At 45.4% G+C, this 18,109-nt stretch overlaps 1 protein-coding gene across 1 annotated transcript in view; it reads right to left on the reverse strand.

Annotated features, from left to right (window-relative positions):
- LOC142578067 (uncharacterized) overlaps positions 1-17,410 on the reverse strand; it is a 32,667-nt gene extending 15,257 nt beyond the window's left edge. Inside the window, exons 1-3 of the mRNA XM_075687481.1 lie at positions 17,295-17,410; positions 12,835-12,974; positions 262-338 (exon numbers count right to left, since the gene is read on the reverse strand). Of these exons, the coding sequence (XP_075543596.1) occupies positions 262-338; positions 12,835-12,974; positions 17,295-17,372 (295 nt within the window). The 5' untranslated portion in view covers positions 17,373-17,410. The remainder of the gene's footprint in view (positions 1-261; positions 339-12,834; positions 12,975-17,294) is intronic.
- Between the last annotated feature and the right edge of the window lie 699 nt (positions 17,411-18,109).

The following is an 18,109-nucleotide window of genomic DNA, read 5'->3' on the forward strand; positions in this document are numbered from 1 at the left end:
TACATTATACCTTGCGTCATACTTTCTCCAGCTTGATTAGAGCCCCACAATCTAATTTAATAATATATCAACTCATGGTGTCATGCGCATTCACTCGTGACAAATTACAGTTTGTAAATGCTACGATTCTGATGTGGCCAGTGCTCGTTAGACATTTTCTTGACTTTGCAATAGTGCTTCTCACTTCGAGCATTTTCCCAATAAAACTATTTGAGTGCAGGCATATATCAGCGCTGCCAACACGAAAAATATCTTTCTCACCAGGCTCTCTGCCGACTTCCATCCAAGGACTAGAAGGCGAGTCTTGTCCTAGCTTTGCATACAGCGTGTGCTGTACTCTGCAATGACATTGTTGAGGACAAGCAATAAATACACTATGTGCATGCTCCGAAATGCGGCAAACAATCTTTTTTAACGAGCAATTGAATGATTCAATAATTTACACGCAAACAAAAACGAATTAAGAAAGAGCAAATGCCGTGCCCTTTATATGACGGACCTATTTTTGGAAATACCCATTAGCAACCTCTTTTATATTGTCACTTCAACCCTCATTTGAAAACACAAACAGTTCTTGAATGACAAATCCCAATGAAACATACTAGGTCACAATGGATGCAGCAATTACCTGATAAATTGGGTCGACTAGAACATATTTTAACTCGCGTCATCCGGTTAGGCTTAATGTATTGTTTTTATTCAATCAAGTTTGGTGCACTAAAGCAGCATATGCTGGCTTCGGGGCGAAACTATACACAGACTTTATCAAGTTCTAATTTTTACTGCACGAACAGTTGTACAAACGCCAATACCTAATAGCCTGTGGCATTCGCTGTGACGGCATTATAGCCATAAGTTTCAGCAACGCACGCCGTACTTCCCGTCAGTAAACTGGGAAGGAAGGGCAGCACTTGAATATTCGTGTTCGAGGATGACTTCCGGTCATCCGTTTTCTGTCACATCTGTCTGTCCTCAAAAACTAAAATGGGAGAACTGAAAACTAATTCATCTGGTAGAGTTGCGTCGTTCCAATTACAATAAAATTATTCGTTTTCAAGTATGTATTTCAAGTCCAACGACGTAACTACAATTATGCGATGTAAAATTACCTTTTTACGTAAATCGCGAACTTAAATATTGTGGCGCACTGTAACTGCTTCGGCGCTTGAGTAGCAGAAGTGGACAGAGTGCTACTAAAAGCTAACTCTATTTATGTGAACCATACACAGGAATTAAGGATGCTTCAGTGGAAGAGCAAAATTTAACCAGCGTCCGGCACAGCAGGAGCTTAAAATTGTAAATTTTGCCATGGCGCTACTAGTGACGCTAATTACTCTTTGAGCACAGCAGCAGCCCATAGTCAAATTCGTCGATGGTAAAAATACAGAAACAAACAAGCACTATTGTACAGCGTATAAGGGATAAACTAAGAAAGCAGAATTAATCTGATAAAAAATTGGTGACTATTCAGCCAAGCCAATCGGCATCGGTCCGAAGGAGCGCGTAAGGTCAGCATCAGGCTCACGTATACCAGAAAGCTTCCGTGAAATTTTGGATACCGTGTTGTCAAGAGGGTAGTTTGAGGGTAGCGTTTTGGTTCTTTCAAAATTCTGTTGCAACGAGGTGACAGTAGTCTTCAATGATTGTGGGTCTCTCGGAAAACTCTTCGGGACATTGCAGCTTCACGCTAAATAGGCTTCGTCTGCATAAAAATGCTATTATTATGGGAGGTTATTTATGAGCTCTGAAACACCAAAAGACAATTGTTGTGTGTTTTCTGGTGTGAAAAGAAAGAAAGAAAAAACGCCCGATATCCTGTACACTAACGTATAAGGCTCCCTATATAATCTAGTGCAGAATATATACATTCCCCGGCTATAATCTGTCGAATTAGTTGTTCGGAAGGGACGCACTTGACCCCAGAAAGCATGCTATTTGCGGTTCATGGTCGATAGTGGAGTTGATTGTTATGCATCCAACTCACTGAACTTGTCCCGTGATGACCCCCTTTTTGACACTAGTGCAGAAAAAGAGGAGACGTGGAAGATAGCGGCGAAATAAATTGGTTCAGAGCACTCTGTATTTGAAGGATACTTCACGCCCACATATTGAAATTGACTACTTGGATTGCCGGCGCATTTTCCTGACAATTGCAAGTAAATATATCGTCGCCGCTAGCTGGATAGGGGTAGAGAAGGACAAGCCATATTTTCGGGGCCCCACGCATCTTGGGCGCGCTACCACGTATATTAATAAACGAACGCCTTTGGCCACCGTTCATGTTTCGGTTGAGGTGTGGGCTAACGCGACCAATGAAAAAAAAAAACCTCTGAGCCTTCGTCGCAGTCACCGCCTCCCCGGACTTCCCTTTTCTAATGGAAATTAACAGCAACATAGATGCTCTAACATCAACACCTGGGTATCCCTCATCACCTCACACAGAGCCACGCTCTTTCGAAGGAAAAGCGGGAGAAGATGCGCATCACCGACTCAACCACTCCAAAAAAGTAACGAGGCAAGAAAATTGGGACTAAACAGCGCAGCTCTAGAATATCTCGTTCTCCATGATTTACACAGAATCGGTGTTGTTCTAAAAGCACGAAAACATGGTTATGTTATGGCATTTATCTTGTTGACTATTTGAAGAAATACTTTGATGATCTTGCCGCAATGAAGAAACAGGCCGAGCAGACTACGTGCTCGGCGTGTTTCTCTACGTGCTCGGCTCGGGGAAGCTGCTCTCAAAGAGAGCCGTTTCCTCGAGAAGCACGTAGAGCATTTTTTTTAGTTGCAGCAAATTTTTAGAAATTGCGTGTGGCCGACAGCACAATTCTAAGCGTTTATCTAAATTTTCGATGAGGTGGCCCACTACTTACAGCACCATTCTGGTATATTAATTTTCAGTGTCCGACGTACTGCATTCACGCTCCAGTAACTTTTTCAAATAAAACGCTATTTTAAGCACTGAAGCACAATTATAACAGGAATGCCAATGCATTTTGTCGGACACTGATAACTAATACCTAGAAATTCGTGCAGTCTAGAGAATTTGTTCTAAGTGGTGCTGCATTGCGAACACACCAGCTACAATTCGTAGATGAAAATGTCTTTGTAAATTAAATGGCGAAGAAGGTAATTGGGCAATTTAGACCAAGAGTTGGGGAATTGTGCTATCTGCTACAGGTAATTGCTAAGAATTTGGGGCAACTCTGGCAAACTTGAGGACAAGTTAAGGACCACGCGAAGAGCGAAGTAACGAAGAACATACCCTTAAGAGACAGGAAGACAGCGGTGCGGATCAGAGAACAAACGGAGATAGCCTGTATTGTAATTGACGTTAAAAGAACAAAATGGAGCTGGGCGGGCCATGTAATGCGTAGGATAGGTAACCGGTGGATCATTAGAGTTACAAAATGGGCGCCAAGAGAAGGGAAGCGCAGTCGAGGAAGGCAGAAAACTAGGTGGTGCAATGAAATTAGAAACTTCGCAGGCGCAATTCGGAATCAGCTGGCGCAGGGCCGGGGTAATTGGAGATCGCAGGGAGAGGCCTGTTCCTGTTTTCATTCGAAGGAAAACATTGACTATGTGCACGACGTCATTCAGCGCCACTGCATTTTTGAGACACTCAAAATGCCGTTAGATAATGACAGATTTCGGCCCGCTAGCCAACATTACGACGGAAGCGAGTGTCATATGGGCTTTTCATTTGACTTGACGGCGCCGATAAGGCAACTCTTCCGCCAAATGCTGCTTTGCCATGAGGAAATAGTTCGACGCTCTACACCCCTCCTGTGCGCCTATTCCATGCATTAGACGGAACCCTGACTGTCTCCACCCGTGAAACGGCAAGTGGTCAACTCTGCGAACATGAACGAGGCATAGCTGTCCAGCAACCCACGGTAGAACATTTTTCTTGCATTCGAGTATAGTCCGGACTCTCGGTCCAGTCATCCCTCCCGGCACACGCCAGTTGGTCATGGTGCGTAGCTCGACGGCGTCAATTGCCTCCCACGTAATGGCTTGCCTCAAAGCTACAAGGAGTTACGTAAGCTCCATCTTCGTCCGCTGTGTTACCACGGCAGTGTGCCTGATCATGTCGCACATATCTTCAACCTCCGCCAGCCAACTCAGCATCGTCGACTACCTGCATTTGCACGGCCCTACGACCAGCCCTCGGTGCGCTCTTGCCGGCGTACGTGGCTCCAGGAAATGCTTTCTGACAAGGAAGCTAACCGAACGCCTCACCGGCCTCTGTCAGGAATTTGATGGAGCCGTCAGCTTCTCGTACGCGCCATTTTTCATTTTCACGGCGTCATTCGAGGCCACCCTCTTCCGGACTGCTAGCCACAGTGCCAGGTGGGAGTGAGGTTGCTGAAAACTTGGTGCTGAAAGCTAGGCCTCGTCACCAGGGTATTCTACCGGAACTGAATGGGCAACCGAAAAAAAGAGAAAAACTGTTTTTTCGCATGCACCGCTACTTAATCGGACGTTACGATTTTTTTCACTCATAGGGGAAACTGGAAAGCAAAAATGACAGCTTTATATTGCTGTGGGCAGCATGCTCTGCAGCTTTGCATCGTTGTATTTCCGCCATGTAGGAATGAACTTTGCTGCCTCTTTAGTAAAGACACACGAGCTTGCGGTTATTTTAGAAGTAATATAAGTGCTATCGTAAGATTTTCAACCTGTCGCGGTCGGGAGGCAGGCACATTATTAATAAATTCATGGATGCTTGAAATTGATGACCATGAAGTACCTTCCCATAAATAAGCGCTTTCTAGCTGGTTGGTAGCCTTTGGTGACACTGGTATTTAGATTGAAGTAAGTCCGAAATAAATGACTTAAGGCTTTGAGGTGTGCTTCAACAAAGTAATTTTTAATGTGGAGGTTTCTTTTCCTAATATTCAGGATAGGTGCCAAAATATTTATAATGATGTATTGTTATAAACTACATCTATCATAATAGCGGATATCTTTGGAAAAGAAGGCGAGAAGGAAAGGGTAACGTCTAGTAAATGTTATACCTATGCGCGGAACGAGCCCGCACATATCGGAAGTTTCTCGAATGGTATTGATGGTTCTATCTGCTATCTGTTGTCACCGAAGCTTATGTAACCTGATTGCAAGTGCGATGGGAACTGTGTAGAACTTTCTGTAAGACACGCGGGTGCCAGCGATTACTCTGGAATGTTAGATGGCTCATGTATCAAAGCCGACGCGCTTGACCGGCAGATCGACGGTGTTCGCCGCTATAAAGGGAAGCTGAAGAGTCTGTCGAATTCAATAAGACGCTCATATACGGATGCGGCAACCTTATAAACCATGTAGGTAAAATTTGGGGTTCTTCATTTAATTATGAGCGACGTAATCGTCGGTTAAAATTGCACTGTAGCTCCGCCCCCCGTCGAATGCCGCGCGCTGCTGCTGACGCTGACGATGCGAGCGGAGACCGGAAACCGCGGTGTTGTGACGTCAACTCTAGTGTTTTGCTCCTTCGCAGCCTGCGCGACCGTGCCTGACCGTGCTTGTTTCTGCGTGCATGCCATCGTAATCTGCTTGGATCGACCCTGCATTCCTTTATTGGTACGTTTGCGTGTATGTAGAGTGGTCTCACGTAGCCGACGGAATTCGCCGCCTTTACGACTTCGGTTACGAGTAGGGTGCGAATGGCGCACAGATGAAGGTCACTACACGTACTGCATGAACCGGGAAGCTTTTCACGCGTTTAAACCGTCTTTGTAGATAGCCGACAGCTTCGGACAGCGCACAAATGCCGACGATAGCATCCACGCTTACGTTCCACGAAGAGGCATGCAGGAACACAACAATACCGTTGTTTGACCGGAAACGAGCTCACTAGATCGGCGAAAGATCGGCGAGATCACTAGATCGCTTTGCAAAAAGCATGCTCACCAAAGAGCATTTCCAACACGAGGACATCCCAAGACTTCGCTTTCGTTCGCGCCGAAAGCACTGCTCGCACCAGCAGCATTTGCTTCTTCGAGAGGCCGGCTCTTCGCAATTGGCTGGTACATGTAGGGAGTAACGGCGAACTCCTCAGAAAAACGCAGTCTCTCTAAATTTTCCATTACCTCTTAATTTTCCATTACAGCACCAAACTACGTGGCACCGCGCTTCATGTGTAGCGGCAGCGGTCGGTCACTAGAGTTGACGTCACGAGGCGCCCGACCAATCACAGGCGGAAACGAGACGCGCGAGCTGGGCGTGTCCGCCGCTGCACTTTTCGTCGAAATAAAATGTATGTGCGCTTTCTTTCGCTCAATTTCGATACGATATTCGAATTCGGAGGGTTGAAAACCATTATGTACACATGTTCACTTATTTTTTCTGGAAAACTTTTCAGCTTCCCTGTAACTGTGCTTTGACTGTATATCTTATTGTGTTATAGCGCAAGCTTGACACGGACAACATAAGGCACATCTGACACACACAGCGCTCTTCTTCTTCTTCTCTTTGACTGTAGCCTGTTATTGAGAGCACGAGTTCGCCCAATAAAAATCAATTTCGTCATTCAGAAATTGGCAGCTGTATTATTCACCGCTTCTACTACGTGACACTATGCTATAGATCCCCTCGTGACCTTGTTTATTGCTAGACGCTTGCGGGACGAATGGTGGCCTATAACCTGATTAATATCTTGAGTCAGTGCTAGATAAAGAGCATGCATGCTCGCAAAAGATGGAATAATCGACTGGCTTGTCAGGGCTGCACCTTAAAAAGCAATTTATATATGTTTATGATTTATTAGCCCTTCCCTTTGAAGTTCATTGCCAGCCTAGCAGTGGTTACAGCCGTGGCCGTCCTCTTCTGGAAGTAACTTTTCCAGTGCCTCTTTGAGTACTGCCTTTGCATTCTTAGAGAATTGTTGTTGCTACTGTCGTTTTAGCATAAAGATGTTCGTGGTCATATCCTTCTCTTTCACTTGATATGAGCTCCGGTGCGGACTGTGTAATTAACGTAGACCTAAACGCGGGATGGGGAACCTTGGTCGGGGATATGGTTCTGTTTAGCTTTCTTTGGTGCTGAAGTTGGCCAAAACTGAATGCTGGCAAATAAAATATTGCCAGCCACAACACCTGTGTTTTGCCTAATGAAACATTAAATCCTGCCAAAAATAATTTGAGCTCTTATTATTCTTTACAGCACAAAAATGTCTTAGTGGAACATGGCGTTATGCTCAGTGGCTTCTTTCATTTTCTTTACATTTCTTCACATTACCTATGCAGCTCGTGGGCAGCTAAGTGTTTACCATAAGGTACTTTGGCTTCTATAATACCGAATTTCATCAGATAAGTTTGTGTCGATGAGTGCAGCTCTGTTCTGCGCAACAAAATTAAATCACGAAACAGAATCTGTAACAGTAATGACGGTAATTCGGTATCTCTAAAGCGCACATACCTCTTAAATTTAACGGCCAATTTGACTCTCTTAAAGCGGTATTTGCATTATCGATTCTTGACTTTTCGGGTATATGCCACTGTATTTATTCAAGGCATCCCTTGCGGTACCCTTTAATTTGGCATGTGTTTGTGACGCAAGAGGTATAAATGCTGAAATATGTTTGCATAGGCATGTGCAGCACTCCGCTGAGCATAAACCTGTCATCAGCGCGCTTTGCTTAACGGACATAATACATTGACATGCCTCTCGCAAAACCGCTGAGGGTACGGGAATTTTAATAAAATTCCACGCATTGTATTTAGTTGAAAAACCCTTATTGGATCGCTCCAATAGCGCTTCGCTTCCATTAGATTCCAACACCGGCGTTGGATCCGCATAACTTCTTTTGCCTCTTTTGGTGGCTGAAGACACACATACCCACTTTGCGAAATTATTTTCTTGCAGCTAAGGAGTACCATCGCGTTTCTACACAAATACGTTGATATTGCTATCTCAAAAACATTCTTCGGTTTAAACGTGAGCCGGTCGGAAGTGACTTGATCCACCGTTTTATTTCTCCCGCAAAATTGAACTGTTTTTGCTGAACCGCTGGTGAAACTGGAACGCAGCGTTTCGGTTCGACACTATGCTCCTCACGCTTTTACGTAAAAAAGGCACGATAAAGCTTTTATTAATGGTGCCACTACAACGGCACTTGTGGACAGTGTTGCGGCTCTCGCTTTTGAGGCTAGAATTCAAGAGAACACTGCGGTGTAAACTTACATTCTGGACGGAGGAAGCGGTAATGTTTGGTTATGTGAGTGATGAATTATTGTGCCCTATTGTTGAGGAGGCTTGGGCTGTTTACACTTTACCACCGAATTCACAACTATACCGTGCACGCATGACGTAATTTTAGGCATCAACGTCCTGAAAGTGTGTGGTGCTACAGTGAATTTCCAGTGTGGGGCTTCAGCAGTGCGCGGTCTGCCATCCCAATTTTCGTATGAAAATTCTTACAACCAGCAAAGTTCCTTCTGCACGCTTGGATACGCCGACGTACCAGCCCTATCCGTTGCGCCGGTTCCAATAACTTGCACTCGTCCCTACACGACACCTCCTTCGCCACGGTGGAGCTCATTTGTTTGTTCCGAGCTAGGAAGAATGTTGTGAACTTGCATTGCCTGGTGTCTGCAACAAGAGGGCACGATGGATTGTGGACTAATTGCTCTACCTAACCTGTGATGCATCTAGAAAGCTAGAAACTTGCCACGTTCTTGGAGATGCACCTAATTAGCGGGCGCCGTTATAGATGATCGGGTCGAACCTGTAAATACTCGCCCCGAAGACTCCCGCATTTTTCGCAGTTAGCGAGTCGCTCAGCACAAAGGCCTCCATTGTCTTGATAGGCGTTATATGGAAGAACATGTGAATATTTGGCTTCTCTCGTGACGCCAAATCGACATACATCCCGGCGTCTACAGCGTCGCCACTAGAGCGCAAGATCAGTGAGCTAATTTACAAAATGCTCAAAACAGGTGTCATTCCGGAATCGCGCAATCCTTGGCCAGCTGAGGTAATACTCGTAAGAAAGACAGAATGTTTAGATCTTGCGTGGAATATCGTCGCCTAAATTCATTAAATAAAAAGGACGTTTACCCGATTCCGCGAATTGGTCATGCCATCAACTTTCTCTAATTGGCCTCTTACTTTTCTTCAGTCAACCTTAGCTTGGAGTACTGGCAAATTTTGATGCACCCAGCAGAAAAAGAAAAAAAATATGGTATTCGTTGCTCTTGATGGCTCTTTGAATTTCTATGTCACGCCATTTGGGTTGTTTAATGTCCTTGCAACATCTGAGCGATATATGAACACAATCCCGCGCAGCCTAATGCGGGAAATTTCCATGTACTACCTTGATGACGTTGTAATTTTTACCTGCACATTTAACGGGCCTAATGAGCATCTCGATGTTGTCTTGGGATTTCTTAGGAAAGCTGGCATCGTGCTGAATTCGAGGAAGTGCTACTTTGGAGAACGGCAAACACTCGGGTTCTGTCACTATGCGGACAAAGATGCCACATTCCCAGAAGGGTGAGGCCGCTGAAGAACTTAAAGGCCAAAGATCTCTGAAAGAGCCGTGTAGCTAAGATTTTGTTCCTAATTCCGCCGTTCCATTCTAAGGTTGGCCGATATCGCCTATTCTTTGACGTCTCCTAAACATTGACGTTCCATTCAGCTGGAACCGACAGTGAGGCGCGCATTTTAGCCAACTCGAGTTTTCGTTCGTGTCCCAACCTATTCTTAGGCTCTTCAACTTTTCAGCACCAACCTAGGCTCACACTGACACGAGTGGTTTCGGCATCGTTGCCGTTTTCGTCCAACGTTACGGTGACAATCGAAATGTCATCGCTACTCTAGTTGCTGCTTGAGTAAGCATGAACGTAATTTATACTGTGGCGCAACAAAAAAGGTTGGCTGCCATCTTCGCATTTCAGCAGTTTTGTTCCTTCTCGTACGGACGCCCTTCGGAAGCGAAATCGGCGATAGGCTGAGGATTTACTCAAGTTTCTGAAACTCAGCATGTATATAAGTAAACAAAATCAGTTTCACCAATTAGATACCAGTCCTAAACATCGAATGCCACCATTACAGAGTGAATTATGACTCTAGTCTGCGGTATATCTTCACGTTGTCTTGCTTAATACGGAGAAGCATCAAAATAAAGTGCTACTCAGAGAATTGAATCAGAAGGGCACGTTGGTGAGCCTTGAGGTACACATCTTTATCTGTAGACGCTGCAGCAACCAGACGAAAAAGGAAAAGGAAACAGGAGAAACGCAGTTCGGACAATCGCTGCTTAAATCATCGCAATCGTAAAGGCAATTTAACGTTCTCAAAACAATTTATCATGTCCACAAAATGTTTTTCACCGGAAGAAAAAAAGCGGCAGAACCAGTCTCACAATGACAGATGACGATAATGCGTCTTTCATTAAATCAATATAGCGACGCAACGCATTGCCACCGTCGAAACGAGTTGTGCATGAGATGTGTACTGCAGCGGGACTCCACTTTCGCATTTCTAAATAAACATTGGGGTGATGTAGCCGAGCCACCGCGAAAACTATGTAAGGTGTCCGAAATACATGGCGCGCCGATGCCAGCGAAAGCTCAGAAACGTGTAATGCCGGAACCCGGCTCCCCTCTCACGTTTCTTTCTGGGCACACTGCGTCATCTAGTGGTGCTGCTGAGAAACCCCCGCCTGGCTTGCGAGAGAAGAAGCTTGGCACGTCGGTGCCTGCGAGCACTGAGAATGGTGTCCATGATGCCCGTACGCCCAGTGGCACATATTCAGAGACAAAAGTTAGCGAGGTGTTGAGTGAAGACTCGCACACACACAGCGTATTCATGGCGCAGCGCGCTAAAGCGTTGGCGTGAAAGATATTGATTGAAAGCCGGCATGGACCCATTGCATGAATAAAACCTGGAACTCATTTCATTCGAATGATAAACTGAAATGAACGTATTCAATCTTGTCTCGACTGGTATATTGTATTGTATGGTGCTTATTCTTGCTGCAGTTTTAGTATTTCTTGTGAAGAGGGACTCCAACCTGAGCAGCGCATTTTAAGAGAGAAGAGGAACTCTATGGTGTTCTGTGTGTGTGTCTTCATCGCTGGGATACTAGAAGCTCCGTTATCCTCTTAGGGGGAGCGTGTAAGGCCGAACATGAGTAAATGAATGGCAGCGGCTTTTGAGAAATGACAGGCTCACTGAGGGGAATGACACATTCCTCGCTCTCTAAAGGTCGACGAATACCAAAATTTGTCGCCAGGTACTATACCCTTTCTCCTCTTGGCCCATAGAAGAAAGGGAAGAAAGAACGGACCGCAAACCAGATTGCCCGCTACCCCCAAATAGCAGTCACCGTAGTGTCCGATACCACCTGCGCCAACGGCAACTGTAGGGTTGAAACAATAAGAGATGGGGAGCCGGTGACCGCCGATGCAAGCATCAGCAATCACCCACAGGGTTGTCTGAACAAGCCAAATTCCCTCGTTCATGGGAGGTCACTTTTGTTTGCTTGAAAAACGAATAACATTGCCTGCACTGAGTGGCTTGTCTTATCCAATTGACTCACAAGAGGCGATGAGCATGCTCAAGTAGAGAGGGATTAGATGGGGCTGAGCCACTGCACCGAAAATCGATAACCGGACGAAGAGCGTGGTGCCGGCGTCTGCCAAGGCTCCGCTTTCTCTTACTTACCTGCGGTGGCTTGCCGACAATTGAGGTGGTATGCAACGGAAGCTCAAGAATGACGCTAAAAACCCTCAGCAAAAATGAGTTGGAAGGAGGTCGTAAACGTGCCGAAAGTTGTAGAAAACTTTACGCGGCCACGCAAAAAGTTTTATTACGCGCAAATAAACCCATGCTCTCCGGAAGGGGCGAGTAGCCAGTGCCGAAGCGATCCGCGGCCGCCATCTTTTATTCCTTTCAGAACGGGGCAGGCTGCGGCTATTGAGCAGAAAATTCAGTTTTGTTAGGCATATTAATGCATCTTTGACGCGTACACATCACTTTGGCGTGGTCAGTTTTTCCGGTTTTCTGACGTCGCGTGACAGGCAGGTGAAGTGGGTGCAGTGAGAAAACTTTTGACCAGTAACCGTGGGCTAACGGCAAAAAGGCGTTGAATCGGAAATAACTATTTTTTGTTTTATTTAGTCGAATTATGCATAATAAGTGTGTACACTTCGTATCAGATGGTGAGCTATCGCGGTTTTCGGGACGTGTCGTGATAGGCAGGTGAAATGGGGGTGGTCAACAAAAGCGTTTGATCAATCGCGGTGGGCTGATTGCGGAATTAGAATAGAAAAGTTTTGGAATAGTTTCACGTTATAGTGCCCGGGGTCAGTGCACACGAACATGGACAGAGATGTGTCGGAATGTGAGAGCCTCAAGCAGAGAAAGGCCAAGAGCAGTTAGGGAACTCGCGCTCGCAGCGAGAGAGACCCCAGCTCCCTCCGTGCCGCACTGCACTGTTATTTCGTTTTTCGTAATTGCTTTCATAACCGCAGTACGGAGCACTCGTGGCAGTCTGGGCTGTAACCACGCAGTGGCAGTACGGTGTAAATCCCTAGTGTGTACGTCCTAGCACTTTCCTGAGCTCTAACCCTCAGCCAGGTCTAGAAGGGTGAGCGTCTGCTGAAGCTATTCGCACTCTCTGTAAATGTAAATAGCTCACCTGTGTAGACAAGTCATCATACTTTATTTTTTGAACGTTTGCTGTCTACTACTTCATCCCCACGAAGGTACATCGCAGGAACCTAGTCCTTCAACACAACTAGAAAGCAATCATTTCTGCCCTCATTCGAAAATGTAAAGAAATGTGCGCATTGTCTTGATCATGATGCTGGAAAAAAGTATACTTGCTCTTCACCATCCTTCTTGTAGTATTGTCGAAATGTGTACTTCTCTTGAGTGAGCTCTTCTTTTAGGGTGTACACGCAGCTATGACCTTTTAAATTATACGTTCGCTCCGTCAGCCAAGTCTTTTCAGCAGTGTTCAATGCCTGGGAGAAAATATTCATAATTATTTATTCATTTCGATAAAAAAAACACTTCACGATTCATGTGATTTTTTCACTCCAGAAGATGTCATTGGTTGCCTAAAGGTACCAATAGAAAAGCTGATGCGCTTCCTAGAAATACTGTTATTGTGACCATCACACTTCAGCGATGCAGACAGACACGTTAGAACGACCAGGACGGGTGCAAATTTCAACTGATATGTATTTCCAGATGTAGAATATCTATATGGACAAAATAACCCTAAACGCACAGAGAGAGTACCAATGACCACACGTGCATGCCAGCATTGCCGTGATAGACTCCTTCGCCCCGCTCACCACTACCGATGGGGCTGATGCAATTCTCACTTGCTTTTGCACATTGAACTCGCTCCCACAGTTTCCCACGCATTTTTATCCATATTTCTGCACAGGACAGAACATTCCTTAACCGATGGTTCACCCGCACATTCATCACAGTCACGGTGTTAGAAACCGTGATCGCTATTCTCTAAAGCATGCCCATACCGATAACGGTTCAGTTTTGTCTATGCTCCCTTAATCTGGCGTTTAGGCATATCCGCTCTGGCATATGGATAGTTTACCGCATGAAAACGGAAAGCGATAAGTTACATTTTGTACACTACGCAAGAAAGGAGATTGGTGTTCTTCATTCAGCGTCGGCGCATCTTTCCAAATCGTTCTGTAGCTTTAGAAATTCTTGATACCTTTTCGGGAGCAGAAAGTACCATATGAAACTGTATAGTAAGGGCCTCTATATTTTAACCCACGAGAAGAACAACTGTTTACACTGTTGACACTTTCACCCAGCTCCGTCGCAAACGTCGTGTTAAAACACAGGGCTTAACAAAAAAAAAAAGATCATGCTCCTTGCTTTTGGCCGCCCGCTATGCCTAACGATATCTCCGACGTGGGGATTGCCTCGCAGCTGTTCGTAACAGTCCTAGTGGCGGAACTCAGGCGCTATACATAAGGCTTTCCAATTGGATTTTATTCCAATCACCTGGCCTCAAATTGACTTAACCCTGACGCAAACACGGGCGCTGCACCGCAACGTGATTTGTACAGCCCAATGAAACGCTCTCGTTGCATATAGGAGTTGACTTATTTACCTTCAAAGATAATAGCATTGCCCACTATGACAGGTTTCGCTTATCTAATTCGCTGATGAGAGACAAGGAACGCAGATATGTGGAGACGGTTATGGTGGTTCCAAGCAAGCATAGCAAAAGATAACAGGGTGAAAGAGCGATGCTGGTGTCTCCAATTCGTTTGCCTCCCCTTGTTGATGTTACAATGGCTCGTGGATGATTGCTGTGGCTTGCAACGGAGTGTTAAGATTGCTGCCGAAAAATGCTCAGCGAAGATTTGGCAGATCGATGTCGTATGTGTGCCTCAAGTGCTCGACGCCGTTACACTGCCGCGTTATCTTTTCCTTTATTATACGCAACGAAATCAATTCTCGTCGGCAAGTGGTAGACAGACAGACATTTTTCAATTTCATTCAGAACGCCCCTCGAACGTCGCCCCACCCCCCGGTCTCCAGTAACGCAACAAAAAGATTAGTTGTCATCGGCGGATGAATTCATCTTTAGTGCATAAACATCTCTTTGACGCGGTGAGCTCCTCCGATTTTGTGACGTCGCGTGTCCTACATGTGAAGTAGGCGTGGACTGAGTATATTTTCACCAGTCGGGGTAGACCAATAGTGAAAAAGGCGTACAGCGTCTTGCTTTTGTTATGGCGAATCACGCATAATCATTGTGTGCACGTCATGTTGATATAGAGTTTTCGCGGTTTCCTGGGCGTCTTGCGACAAACAGGCGAAGTAGGCGTAACCCCCACGATGTCTAATCTATCACGGAGTGGCAACGAAGGAAATGAAATGGACGCAGATTGGGGAATTGATTGGTGTCGCAGCGGCTGTGCTCAACACCGTGAACCCCGGACCAGATCACTTATGATTAACATCAAATGATGGTTCAAGATATATATATATATATATATATATATATATATATATATATATATATATATATATATATATAGGGGGTTTCTTCAAAGCTCCGCACGCAGGACCCGACGGAACATATGCAGGAAAGAGACGACGAACTTTTAGGAAGACTTATTTACTGAACGTTTTCGGGTGGTGGACCAGCCTGATGAGAGGCAAGGAGCGCACATATGGGGAGAGGCTTATGATATTCTGACGAAGGCTGGTCCACCAGCCGAAAACGTTCAGCAAGTAAGTCCTCCTAAAAGTTCGTCGTCTCTGTACTGCGTATATATATATATATATATATATATATATATATATATATATATATATATAAGCATAACAGAACCACAGAAGAGACAAGGTGTTCCACCCAACGCCCTACTTTGCTACTGCACGTCTGCCTCCGCCATTACTTTCGGCTTGTCTGCACTGCTTGCGCCTTCCATTCTTTGCCCTCTGCCACGATGCAAGTTTCCGGCGTGGTTTTCAAACATGCTACTTAGCACGGGAAGTCGACTGGCCCAGACAGCGAGGTCGTCCTCTTACCAGCTCCTCTTAACCAGCTCTTGACCACCTCTTAACCAGCTCCTCTTACGCGCGGCCCTCACGGTTGCACACTGGACGCCGGTCTCGCAAACAATTACCACGGCGCAGTTGGTTTCTTATGCGCGGTAGGAGATCCTGCACATCAACAGTCGCTTCCAGCACTGACACACAGTGCGCCGCGCTGCTCGATCACCACGTGCGTCTTAACAGTATTGCCGCTGACGAATTAAGGCTCGCCAATTGGCTCGAATAGGCCGAGCTCGACGACATGCCGGCCGCTGTCGAGTCGGCTCTGTCGGAAGCTTCAACAGAGGGCAATTCATGGCAATGCACTGAGAAGACGTAAATCAGAGAAGATGTTCAGTAGGTAAAGGGCAGGCGCGAGCTTTTCAGTGCCTGAATCAGACAGCTGTGCCAGCACCGAAACTTGTGGTCTCTCGCATGCCTGATAACGAGACTCGGGCTGCATGGGCAAGCCTTCAGTGACGATGACCTCAACCGCGTTATATTTATCGCAATGGCGTCTTTCAGCGAGATCTCACTTAGTCTGCGCAGAACGCACGTGCATTCGGACAAGAGTGTTGCGAAATGTGGAAGTGTTGTTCCGGGGAAAAGGATCCTGTTTTCCCTGTACTGACTTAGTGATATCTGTAGCGCTTCACTATGTCAGCGCTTTCAGAGTATTCTGGTGATTATTCTACCTTACTCGTCAGGAAGACCATTCAATCACTCAGAATTACCGTCTTGCTAAAGAGACACGTCGACTGTGATAGGCTTTACGACGTTGTCCTCACAACACCACGTTTCTAGCATTAGCATCTGAGGCCGCTCTAGCTCACTCGGCGAGCTTCTCCTGTCCCGTGGGGAAATGCCCCAACGTTTCATGGGGAAGCGAGAGAAAGTAGTTTCGGGGGGCCCGAACATGGGCGTTAACCGCGCAGGACTGATATTTGCGTGCGGCTGCTCCTTTAATATAAGTAAACCCTTACCTTCGTAGCTAAATGTATGTGCCTCCTTAAGCACATAAACCTGCCAATATAAGAATACATGATTTTCATGATTCCTTCATATTGGTGTAAGAGCTATGTTACTGTCTTAGCTTCTCAGCAAAGTAGACAATTCAGGGTTTCAGAGGAAAAATACGACAGACTTATTCTGCGTCGAGAGCTCGCAGTGGGGTCCGCAGTGCGAGAGGGAGCAGGCGCCACACTCCGGTGAGGTTACCAGGGTTAGCAGCAAAGAAATTTGAATACTTTGATGTATTTTTTACTAACCTTGTATGGCAATACACTTCAGGAGCTTTATCAGATAATGCGACGCTGCTCAGTAATTTGGTAGTTCGGCCGGCATAGGAATCATCCATTTGTTTATTTTGTTCAGCCTTTTTACTGTATAGTTATCTAATCTGATTGGTGTCTCTATCACTACGCAAGTGTTACGTGATGATCCCCAACCAGACGAACTTGCTCGACATTGTATTCTTTAAATATTTCGCAAAAACCTCATAAAGCGTCGTCGTCGTCATTTAGCGTGAAAGCTTTTCATTTAAAGGAAATGGCCAGCCAAAAAAGCTGAGTCGATCTTATTAGAACAAATCTATTAATCTTAGTGCTCAGTATACCAGCCTGTAGGCGAATGTGAAATTGGGTTATAACGAAAACGGTAGCACCATTTCTGTTTCCTACCCCCTTGAATAGATGAGCTAAAGTAAGGAGCAATAACTACGTGACCACGCCAGCATAGAGAAATTCGCTCACTGCACGAAGGTCGTCCAAGGTGACTGCTTGTGCGCCGATGAAAAGTCCAAGAAGGACGAGAAACTCAAAGTGGAGCATGATGCTCGTCAGAACCTTCGCCGGGCTTCCAGAAATTCGTCTGTAAACAACACATGAACGAACGAGGCGCTTTTATACATGGCACGAATGCTCACAAGAGAATTTGTTGTTTGCTTTTTAAAGATTTCGCCACGACCTTTTAACGGGAATTTCGTTAATGTCAAAGCGGACGCACGTATATAACGTAAGCCCACTCAATCAGAGTACCTCTTACGTACATTACCGTCCGTCGTTCCGGTAGAAAATAATATATGTACATATATTATCGCCAAGCACTCATCGCCTCCTTCAAAAAGGTCACCCAGCTTGTATTCCAAAGCTTTCGACTAAACGTGGTTGTTATTCATTAAAGATTCATAAATGATTTTTTCTGTGTGTGAGCGCTTTGCGGTCAAATGTGCCTAACGCAAAAGAAAGAAGAAAGCTCAACTAACATACACAAAAGTGTAAAATGTCCTTTTGTATGCCTTAAAGAGTGGCTCGAGGAACGACGATTTTGGCAGCGTCACCATTCTTGTACAAACTTTCTGCGTTAACGTTTGCTTACGTAATAATTATGCGCTATTTACACAGAAGGAAATTACATAAACACCGTAAGACGGTTTTCTCTAGAGTTATGATTTTGAGAAGCTTCAAACGTATAAAAAACACATGGAGCTGATTCCATCGATCAGTTATTTACATGCAGCGCCGCACATAGGAAACTTCAGCTGCATAATATTTTTCTCTTTAGGTGG

This window comes from Dermacentor variabilis, chromosome 4 (genome assembly GCF_050947875.1).
Source record: "Dermacentor variabilis isolate Ectoservices chromosome 4, ASM5094787v1, whole genome shotgun sequence".
Classification (NCBI taxonomy): Eukaryota; Metazoa; Arthropoda; class Arachnida; order Ixodida; family Ixodidae; genus Dermacentor; species Dermacentor variabilis.